Raw genomic sequence first — 11,904 nt, forward strand, 5'->3', positions numbered from 1 at the left:
GCCTCCCAAGTAGCTGGGACCACAGGCACCCACCACAACGCCTGGCCATTTTTTGGTTGCAGCGGGCATTGTTGTTTGGCGAGCCCAGGTTGGATTTGAACCCACCACCCTAGGTGTATGTGGCTGGCGCCCTAGCCACTTGAGCCACAGGCGCTGAGCTGCTTTAGTCACTTTGTATAAAAGTAGACAGCCTTTGCTTGGCAAGGGTCTTACAAGGAAAGGAACTTCCTCTATTTAAATAGAAGTTAGTCCAGTCATTCAGCAGGGGCATTACAGTCAGAAGAGCCAGGAGCTGGGTTCTCCACCCCTTCCTGGCAGTGTGATCCACCTCAAATCACCCTCTCTGGGCCCTGCACAACGGGAGGAAGATAGGCACTATTTCTTCAGGTTGTTGTGAGAATCAAATGAAAAACATATATAAAGAAACTCATAGAGTGTCTGGCACATAGAAATGTCTCAACAACTGTTATTTTATCATTATTATTGTTATCACCGAGATGTAAATTTTGTGTGTGTGTAATTCTGGGCAAACTGGACAATGTAGTTGAAAATCTTGAAGGGTAATAAAGATTATGAGGTAGCTGAGGATCAAGACCACTTTCTCATGTAATTCTCCCCATACCTCCATTTTAGGAAGAAGCTATTGGAGTGAGGGAAAATCAGACCAATGTTCACAGACAAATAAGGTACAAAAGAGTTCTGAGATGAAGGTTATGCCTGGCGTTTTACTTATAACCTTGACAGCTGGGATAGCAGAGGAGCTTGGTCACTCTGAACTAAAGGGAACTGACAGGGTACTCTGTTTAAGGGATCCTTTAAGGGAGGCCCTTTGGGTCCCTTTACAATAGAATTCTCTTAATTGGGAAGCAAGTCCCCCTGTCCCATGCCACATTCCTCTGTATGGTGAGTAGAATTGTAGCATGGACCCAGAGGATTGTTATTATTACTATAAATAACAACCTTTATTGAGAACCAGAGATCTGTTAGATACTGTCCAGAACATGTGTCATTGTCCAGAATTAGACTCAGACTCTGTGAAGTGGTCTTATAATCTAATTTTGGCAAACATGGACAATTTCCCTGTAATCTGAGGGGAGGAGGGCATGAAGGAATTGTCCATAGGCTGCTCTAGACACATCCATCCCCATTTAGCCAAGCTCTCTTGTGGGCTCAGTGGCTCAGTGGCTTCCATCTCCCTGATGTTCTGGTCACCATAGTCATTGGGCAGGGCCCCTCCTACACCAGCTTCCCAGGGAGGCCCCTCTACTAATATGCAGCCTGGCCCCCAAGCACTGCTCACCCTTCTCTGAGTGCAATCTCCTCCTTCTCCTCAGCAGCGGGAGACACTGGCCTTGATCAATTTGGCATTAGGTGTTTTGAGAGGTCCAGATGCTATCATTCATCACTACTGTATATCCCACTAGGCACAAGGCATGATATTAAGCATTAATGGGGTTAGGACAGGAGGAATTTCAGGGGAGAATACAACGGTGAGCAGATACACAGGAGCAAATAGTTCTTGGTATGTATGCGAGATCCCAAAGGCTTTGGAGTTCAGCCCAAGGCCCAGCTACTGACTCAGGGACACAGAAGTTACTCACATTAGAAATACTATATTAGGGGGCAGCACCTGTGGCTCAAAGGAGTAGGGTGCCAGCCCCATATGCCAGAGGTAGTGGGTTCAAACCCAGCCCCAGCCAAAAACTGCAAAAATAAATAAATAAATAAATACTATATTAGAACGAGTATTATATGTGGTTCTAGAGGACAGAGCTAGAGTGGAAAGAAGGTAGAGAATTTCCAAGGCATCCCTATGATAGCTATCCCTGCTCACTGACAACATACACTCCTAGGCAGGAGAGATGGTGCGGTTACAGCAAGCATGCTGGGAGGCACCTGCACCTACAGCCTACCTAGTTTGTGCCATGGCCATTATAAGGACCGCCACAAGCGTGGGCATCACTGACTGTGCAGTGCTCTATATCCCCAACCCCACAGGGGGCTGTCAGATGGGGGTCTGCCCTCAGGTACTGGGCTTAGTCTCTCTTGCGGGTTGAGAACGACTCCAAACTCCTAGGCCAGGCCTCCAACATCCTCCATACTCTGCTCCTGTCTCCTGTGCAGACTCTTCCTCCCTCTTGTCCTCGTTGTACACTGAAGCCATATGGCTTCTCATTTCAGTGAACTTGTTCATGCGGTTTTGCCTTTGTCTGAAATTCCCTCATCTCTTTTGCACCCCCTTCAGCCCCACCATGCCCCTATAAGCATCACCCACACCCAACTCCTACACCAGGATTGTCTCCTGGGGATTTCCTCTCCACCCATCTACCCCAAACCCCTGGGCTCAGTGATGGTTTATGCATTTGCACTTCCAGTCCGGAGCCAGGGTGATTGTGTGTGGCACCAGGCAGTGAGTTGCTTCAGTGTGGAGTCTTCCTGGCCTTTGGGCCTCTTTCAGCACAGTGTTGGCAGAGGAAGACACTCAGTGAGTGTATATGAAAAAACTGAATTATACATCTCCATATACTTGTTCTCAGCCCCCCCACCCACCCACCCACTGCAGGTCGCAGCAAAGATTCATAATAAGTATTTGCTTGATTGCATAAAAGATCCCCCTGGACTTATCACTAAACAGCAGAGTCATGTCTCAAATCACTCAATGCCTCTACGTTAGAAGGAGCTTTGAAGTCCGGAGTGTGAAGACCTATCAATTGATGAGTTCCACCCGGGAAGGGCAGATGGGGAGAAACTTTCTGGCATGCACCAGGCTTGATCAGAAACTCTGGAATGAAGCCCTGCTTCTGCCATTCATCTTTGTTTCTCTGAGCAAGTCATCTTCTCTGTACGTTTCCCTTCCTGTGGGAAGGAGGCAAGGACAGTCACCCACCAAATGGCTACGAGGGTTCGTCCATTCAACAACAAAAAGTAAATGTCTAAAATATCCTGACGTGACACATTGGATGAGGATTCTGAATGGAACAAATGTGGTCCTGCCCCCTTGGAGCCAAACAAGAGAGCATATAAGCACGTTTTTAATAATGTAAAATTTTAGTTTTTTTATTTATTGGAAAATTTTATTTTTTTAGATAAACTTAAAAAGGAAGATTTGAGTCTCTTTAGGGCCACTTTGCAATCTTACTGCTAGATCAAAATTTCCTCCAATCACTTCTACAAACATTCATTACGTATATAGTCAGATAACCGAATACAATAAAAATACAAAGTTGAAAACAGGGCTTTTGACTTTGAGACATATACTATCCACTTGAGGTGAAGTTCTGTTAAATACATGAGGAAAGGAATAACACCTGATTTCACTAATTTAATGGACATCATTGTGTAATATATGTTAGCCCGGCGACACCCAGAACATAGGCAGACACATAGTAGGGTCTGAAGAGTACCTGATAGATACTCAGTAGGTTGCCTGATAGATAAGAAATGTTTGGAAAGCTAATCTAAGGCAGCATATAGTCAAGTGTGAGAATGCGTCCTCCAGCTGGATAGCAATTTAGAGTCTTTTCAAATCCCCGAGACATCAGAGAGGGTTAAGGACAATTTAAGAAGACTTCTCCATTTCACCCTGAATCTGGGGGGGTCAGAGGAATAGGTCCTGGCTATGAGCTTATGATTAATCTAGGTTGCTCTGAAATGGTTTTCTTTGAAAACATTGGCTGTGCAGGGGGACCACACTGTCTCCATGAGGAAGAGACTGGATGGATTAAGAATGTAGATACATGAGTTTTATTTCTTGCCATATAATATATGAAGTAAAGGCATGAAATGACTCATAGTCACTAGACATAAAGCTCTTCTTCTGGCCCTCTCTCCCTTACTCAAGCACCACATTACTATGACCAAACAAGTACCCTCCAAAATCTGCTTTATTCTAGGATATGACACATTGGATAAGGATGCTGAAGGTTTTGGAATGAAGAACCTTTAAAGCTGGGATGTTCTCATCCAGGTTCTAACGGCCATCTCTCTTTGCCTGGGCAATCTCAGAACTTGTTTCAGTTGCACAGGGCTGTGGGACACAATTACCCAAGACCCCCCCTAACCCAGTAAAACCAGTTTCAGGCTCCTGCCCCATATTCCCATAGCACCTTATTCTTCCCTAATATTAACACACATCACATTTTATTATTTTATTGTACACTTAATGTCATCCCTTAATTAAAGGAAATAAAGGCAGTTAAACTCAGAGAAGGCAGGGATCCTGGTTTGTTTCCCTTCCTCCCTACTGTACGCTCAGTGCCCAGCACGCGGCCTGGCACCTGGGGCCACTCAGCAGATTTATTAAATGAAGGAACAATAGGAACAATGAAGGAACATTCTAGGCAGAGGGAACGTGTGGAGCCAAGAAACTGTGGGATATGTACCTTAATTATTGAGTGTGTAAGGGAACAGAGAATCTATCTTTCTGACGAGGCAGTGCTGTGGAGGCTGGCAAATGGCAAGTTAAGAAGTGGACTTTATAAACAGTAGGAAGCCAATGAGCCATTGCTAAAGCAGAGAAGCAAATTACCATTGTATTTGATAGAATTTATTCATGGCCTGGGCGGCTTCCCCTGCCCCTCCTAACACACTTCCTGCCAAGAGGTGGATACAGATCTACAAAACCTTTCATACGCCCAGTGAACTCACTGAGTATCCAATCTACCGATTTGGCTGAGATGGGGTGTGGGGTAAAGGGAGCCAGTGTAGCTGGAAAATTAACTTCAGCCAGGGACCTTTCACATTATAAACGGAGCATCTGGTATATGGTAGCGACTTTGAGTTTCTCTGACCTTGCCTGAGTGTCAGCAGGAAGTCATAAATGAAAATGCCTTCACCCTGTTTCCTCTGCCAGGGCCCAGGAGGTCTGCCTCACTCCTATACCTCTTCAGCTGGTTTCCTTTATTCTCTCCTGATAAGACACCTCCTCACACCGTCTTTCTGGGCTTCCAAGGTGTTCCTTTCTGGGACCTGTGTTTTACTTCTTCCAGGTGGGATTCCTTGGACCACAGTTAGGGAGTCAGCAGACATGCCCCTTGGCACACCAGACCAAAGCATCAGATTCTCTGCCTGGAACTATTTTTAGATTTCCTTGGAGACTGGAAAGGAATGAGTGACAGAATGAGCAGACCAAGGGAAAAAAGTTCGGGGATTGAGTGTGGAAAACCTGTCCCTAATCCTGGAAGCATATGATAGTTACTGCTTTTGGCTTCCTTTTCATTTCCATTTCCATCTTCCTCTCCTTCCCTCCTCTTCTGCTCCCCCCCTTCCCTTTTCCCTTTCTCCTCTGTAATGCACTTTACCTTCTACTTTCTCTGTCTCCTACCCTCATCCTTCCCCATCACTCTCTTTGCTAGTGATGGCTGCCTTTCATCAAGTTCTTACACGCTGAGCACTGTGCTAAATGCTTTTTATGTATGAGGCTGGACAGTTAAGTTTGAGAACTCATCCTAGAAAAAGTGCTACATACCTCACTGCTGAATATCACTACGGTCACCAGATGGCCAAGGGAAGTACTTTGAAGGTGACCACAGTTATAGGCAGCAATGAAGTACGTAGCACTTTTTCTAGGATGAGTTCTCAAACTTAATTGTCTGACCTCATATCATTCTCTGAGCTAAATTGTACTATCTCCATCTGGCAGATGAGAAAAGTGAAACACAGATCCAATCATTTATCCAAACTCAGCAGATGGATCTGAACTTCAGTCATCAAACTCCTATGTCTGCCTTCTCCTAACCATTATGCTGTCTCTTTCTCCCCCTTTCCAACTTCTCCGTCCTTCCTCTTTCCTGCTCCTCTTTTCTCTTTCTGTTCCTCTCCTTCCCTCCCTCCCTTTATCTTTTAGACATTAACCATCATCCAGTCACTGCTCACATGTGGCTGCCCCTGAAAGTGCTGAATGCTGTCCACGTGCCCAGAAGAGATGACAGATCATTCTAATGCTTATCTAATCAGCCATTTTCCTTTTGAGCAAATGCTCCACAATTTTCCACATTTGGAGGCCAGAAGAGGGGTGCTTTACCACCTTATGAAAAGGGACAGATGTCTGATCACAAACCACAGGAAAGGCCTCAAGACCTGCATGGGTCTTTGATAGGGAGAAGAGCAGAGATAAGACCCTTTCCGCTCACTCAGGGACTCCCTCATTCCCAGGGACTCTGCATACTGTCAAGATTGGGGATCTGGGCTTGGGAGAAGACGGAGCCAGGAGGTTGGTCTCTGTCAAGGCAACAATCAATTCAGGAGCCAAAGAAACTTGGATTATGAAATGAATTGCTCCCATGCCACCTTTCCTCATAAGCATAAAGAATGTTCCAGCAGGAATCAGGAGTATGTTGGCAGTAAAGATAATGAAGGTCAAAGTGTGAACCTGACAACCTCTAAAGTTCTACCCAGATCTGAGGTTTTATGATTCTAAGAAGGGAATATTTATGATCCTTCCCGCCTATCTTTTTGTTACCCTGTTGATTAGGATTGGTTAGAGACTTAAACCATAGGGACATTTATTGTTCACCAAGAAAGAATTCTGGAAGTCAGCCACTTAAGAGTTGATTCAGAGGCCTCAGGGCACTGGTTGGCATTTCTGAGATTCTCTGGACAGCTTTAGACATCTTGGCTCACACAACTGCGTCCACAGGCAGGAAATGTGAGGGCAGGCAGGATTGTGAGCGAGGCCCTGTTCGTTTACTGGAGGATGGAAACCTTTTTCAGAGCACTCCCTCCACCTCAGTCTCTCCCCACACCTCCCTGACCAGTGCTAACTGCAGTGGAGACTGAGAAAGTGGTATCTGGCATTTCCTCCTGCCCACAGGAGGCAGGCAAGGAACAGCAAGTTGATTTGCCATCAGATAGGAAGCCTCAGAGTCTGTCAGCTGTCCCCAAACTCAACTAAGATTTACCAAGCACCTACTCTGAGCCGGGCTCCAATGGTACAGAGGAAAAGGGTTCCTGCTGGGAGAATACAGACAGGCAGAGGATTACAAAAGATGGTGGCAAGTCCGGAGAGGGGAGTGAGTGTCCCATGGTCACCATAGGACCTGAAGAGCTCAGGTTGAGGGAGCAGAGACAGCTGGAGAAAGCTGTGACTGGGTTTAGTTTTGAAGGGCAAATGGGATTCAGCTCAGAGTTCGGGGACATGTAGATCCTGGAAAAAGGGCATTTGAGAAGACTCGTCATGGTTGGACAAAGGGAGCTAATGGGGATAGGCAGGACAGGAGGCTGAAGAAGCAGGTAAGACCCAGATGGGGAAGATGTTGTGGGAGACTTAAAGCTTTGGGACATTTATTCTGGATGTGGGAGTGAGCAGGTCTGTGTACCTCTGTGCACAGAACAGTCAGCAGCAGGGCGAGCCGAGCTGTGGGGCTGGAATGACTGTGCTGCCCTGGGCCACTGGATAGTCCACACTACCTGCTGCCTACTGCCTGGGGGAAGCTGGGTACAGCTGTGATACCTTCAGCTATCTGTGACCAAAGCACACTTTTTGTTCACTACTTCCCCACACAGCTGGTCCATGCTGCACAGTTCCGCTCATCACAGACTGATTCCTCAAAGGCCAAATCTGCCACTCTTACCCTCACTTCCTCCTCCACCTTATTCTGCCCTCTGTTGCCATTAAACATTTCCTGTTCCATCTGAAAGCCATTCAAAGATATAGACTACTTGGGGTATGATTTGCAGCATATCACATGTCTCATCTCATGCAATCCTTAAAATCCCGGCCTGTGTTGTTGCCACTTCTCTGGTGTTTCTCAAGATGTGGTCCCTGACTGCCCAAATCAGAGTCACATGGGCTGCTTGTTGCAAATGCGGGGTCCTGCCGGCTACCCCAGCCCTCCTTAGGGTAAGAACACAGAATCCACATTGTAACACACAGCTTCCTCAATTTCTCAGTTCATTTAAGTGTGTGAAACCGTGGTCTGATTTTGCTAATATGACCGCTTGGAACTGTCTTTAGTTTACTGTTGTTGGGAGGGGGAGGAAGAACTTTTCTGGGGTTGCATTTGACTTTTAAATTGCACTTTCCTGAGGAACACATTAGGATCAGTGGAATTCCAGAAGACAGCAGGACCTTCCGGAGCTTTGCAGTAACATCTATCTCCTTTTCTCTTTCTCCCTTTTTCCTTTGCAGCGGTTTTGGCCATCTGTTGCCTGGCTGAGCCAAGATGGGCGACTGGAGCTTCCTGGGTGAGTTTCTGGAGGAGGTGCACAAGCACTCCACGGTGATCGGTAAGGTCTGGCTCACCGTGCTCTTCATATTCCGCATGCTGGTGCTGGGCACGGCTGCCGAGTCTTCTTGGGGTGACGAGCAGGCTGACTTCCAGTGCGACACCATTCAGCCGGGCTGCGAGAACGTGTGCTACGACCAGGCCTTCCCCATCTCCCACATCCGCTACTGGGTGCTGCAGATCATCTTCGTGTCCACGCCCTCCCTGGTGTACATGGGCCACGCCATGCACACGGTGCGCATGCAGGAGAAGCGGAAGCTGCGCGAGGCCGAGAGGGCCCGGGACAGCAGGGGCGCTGGCTCCTACGAGTACCCGGTGGGGAAGGCAGAGCTGACCTGCTGGGAGGAAGCGAATGGAAAGATTGTCCTCCAGGGCACTCTGCTCAACACCTACGTCTGCAGCATCCTGATCCGCACCACCATGGAGGTGGCCTTCATTGTGGGCCAGTACCTGCTTTACGGGATCTTCCTGAGCACCCTGCATGTCTGCCGCCGCAGCCCCTGCCCCCACCCAGTCAACTGCTACGTGTCCCGGCCCACGGAGAAGAACGTCTTCATTGTCTTCATGCTGGCCGTGGCTGGACTGTCGCTCTTCCTTAGCCTGGCCGAACTCTACCACCTGGGCTGGAAGAAGATCAGACGAAGGTTTGTCAGGTCACATCAGGGCATGGCCGAGTGCCAGCTTCCCGGTCCCTCTGCAGGCATGGTCCAGAGCTGCACGCCACCCCCCGACTTCAACCGGTGCCTGGAGAACGGCCCTGGTGGAAAATTCTTCAGTCCCTTCAGTAACAACATGGCCTCCCAGCAGAACACAGACAACTTGGCCACCGAGCAAGTGCGGGGCCAGGAGCAGGTTCCTGGAGAGGGCTTCATCCACATTCACTATGGCCAGAAGCCCGAGGTGCCCAACGGAGCCTCTCCAGGTCACTGCCTTCCCCATGGCTACCACAGTGACAAGCGGCGTCTTAGCAAAGCCAGTAGCAAGGCCAGGTCAGATGACCTATCAGTGTGACCCTGCTGCAAGACAAGACCGGGTCAGGTGGGAACAAACCCAGAGAGGGAAGGTGTGTCCCTTCTGACCCCGTGCTTTCTCATCAGCACTGTTCTGCTCCTTTTGGGACCTGGGGGTCTCAATGGCATTGCTCATTAATTGCAAAAAGTATAACCAGGCCTCTTTGAGTGTAGTCAGGGACACTGCTACCCACCCAGGCTGCTGTCCACTCCCCATCCCCTGTCCAGTGTGCAAAGGGAAACCTTTCAGATTACTCACTGAGCAAGGGAGAGAGAGGGAAGAAACCTAGGCAAAATCTGGCCTGGAAGGGATAGCCAGAGGGACAGAATGACTACATACCAGCCACATGACAGATGGTTCTCCAAGTTTCTTTGTCTTCCTTGAGCTAATCACCCTTCCTCCCCCAAGGAAGAGCCCCAAATTCCCAGCCAGTGGAGAGCATGAATCGAGGAACTTGCATTAGTGTGTGCTCTTGAATCTATTGTCTGTGTGGGCCTTCCTTGGAGTGGTGATGAGGTGGCCGTGGGCTGCCCTTGGCTACCCCTTCCTCTGCTCAGTGTGAAAAGGGGATCTTGATCAGCAGCCACAACTTTACAAGTGCCTTGGTATGTACCTCTAGCAAATGTGCCACCATGGGGATGTTGTAGCCATTCCTTCTGCCAGGGTGTACAGCCACTCCATGGAGGTAACAGCTCCTGTAGGGAGTCATTGTACAGGCAGACTTCACTGGAATTCCTGCTGCTACCTGTCATCTTGTGACTCCTTTACAGTTCAGTCTGATGATAGAAACCATCCCTTCTCTTCTCCCTTGGCTGTTTACCCAACGCTCCTCAGAAGACCTTGTCTACAGGAATGCCCAAGAAGCCATTGTCCTCTCTCAGATCCTGACCAGATCACCAGCCATGGAGGCCAGTGGAATTTCCCCTGGTCTTATTAAGACAAGGAGGGCATTGCACTTCTCAGTTTCTCCTTGGGAAAAAATAATTCTGTGAAGATGAAAATAAAAAAGGAAAGAAAATACTGGAAAACTAATTTCTCCTCCTGTTTATTTCCCTTGCTGACTGCCAACTTAAAGTGCCAAGAGGAGGTGTGATGACAGCTACAAAGGCCCCCAGATCTCTCCCTGGAGGCTTTAGTAGGGGCATGAAATAGGAAGGAGAATCTCTAGCTGTCTTCCCAGGGCCCTTATTTAAAGAACACAGAGATTCCTATGTCTCCCTACTGCCCTTAAAAAGACCGCCAAGTAGGGGTTCAGAAAAGCCCTGCCTTCCCCGGGAACTAGCCTAGCTTCCCTCTTCACTGGATCTATAATGGTGGCTACCATTTTGGATAAAGGTAGAGAATGCTCAGAATTGGATACTGAGACTTAAAGAGAGATGATTGTTTTAAAAAATGCATGTGTGTGTGTGTTTGTGGATAGGATGGATGAAGAAGAGGAGAGTCCTGAAATCAGGACAAGAATCAGAGAGAAACTATGTCTTCCTGCCCTCCTCTCCTGTGGCCTGGCAGGGGGGCTGAGCCCACTGTCTTGTTGTTAGCAGTTTAAATGGACAGGCATGAGAAGTTGGGGTGAAGGCCCAGAAGGAACCTCAGCCTATTCCCCACCTGCTCATCTCTGGGCCTCTCTGCTAATACTTGGATGTCATTGGTGGGTGAAAAGGAGGATGAGAGTGGATAAGTGGGGTCAAGTGGGATCCCATTTAGGAAAGACCGACTGGTGGGGTAGTCCCTGGGTGGGACAAGAGATATCTTTTTATCTATTGGCTGGCACTGGATCGAGATTCTTTCTCCTTCTGTTTCTGAAATGTATTTGTGAAATGACTGTTCTCGAATTAGATATTCTGAGATCAATCCTTTCAGAAGGAAAAAGATAGTAATATGTATAATTTGTTTTAATAAAATCTGTCTTTGCATCTCTCTCTCTTTTGCATTCCTTTCATGCTGTGACCACAAGAGAAGGATGGCACACTTGGTGGGGGATGGGAGAAGGTGGACCCCACCTAACAGCCAGTAATGCAAGGAGCTTTGGACTTAGACATGCAAGAGTTTAAAATTCTAGTTGCCAGTTTTCACCTGGACTCCAGCAAGCAAATTAATCTGTGAGCTTTGGTTTCCTTATCTATAAATTGAGCCTAGTAATATCCACCTCATTTGGTTGTAAATTGAGAGATTATTTATAAAGAGTTCAGTAGAGTTTTTGGGACATAACCGTTTGTCATGAAATGGTAATTGTTATTATTATCTTTATTATTTTAGTTATTTTGAATACACAGTATTTAAATACATAGCATCTGAAAATCTGGAACCTTGAGGGATGATTACTTCTATGGAATTCACATCTACCTAAGGTGATCAACTTAACCTACATAACTGTATTTTAATTTGAACAGAAATAAACAGGAATTCATTTATTACTGATTCTAAGAAACATAAGACTTTAGGAAGTGATACAGATGGGGGAAAGCTCACACAAAGGAGAGGAAACTTAACCTGGACCTTAAAAAGTAGGAAGGCTTAGAGGAGTGGAGATCCCAAAGATGACCCTGTGAAACAGGTCTTAGTATCCCCATTTTACAGACTTGTCAGCTGAGGTCCAGGAAGGTTCCCTGACGGTGGGGCAGCTTCTCTATTGTGATCTCATCTCTTTGGAAGATGAGAAATGATTCTT

General features: G+C 47.2%; 1 protein-coding gene across 1 annotated transcript in view; it reads left to right on the top strand.

Moving 5' to 3' along the window:
- Positions 1-9,239, top strand: part of GJA5 (gap junction protein alpha 5) — a 14,644-nt gene extending 5,405 nt beyond the window's left edge. The window contains exon 2 of the mRNA XM_012807641.2: positions 8,129-9,239. Coding sequence (XP_012663095.1) covers positions 8,163-9,236 — 1,074 coding nt within the window. The 5' untranslated portion in view covers positions 8,129-8,162 and the 3' untranslated portion in view covers positions 9,237-9,239. The remainder of the gene's footprint in view (positions 1-8,128) is intronic.
- The last annotated feature ends 2,665 nt before the right edge of the window (positions 9,240-11,904 follow it).

This window comes from Otolemur garnettii, unplaced genomic scaffold (assembly GCF_000181295.1).
Source record: "Otolemur garnettii isolate 467f Iridium unplaced genomic scaffold, OtoGar3 scaffold00073, whole genome shotgun sequence".
NCBI lineage: Eukaryota > Metazoa > Chordata > Mammalia > Primates > Galagidae > Otolemur > Otolemur garnettii.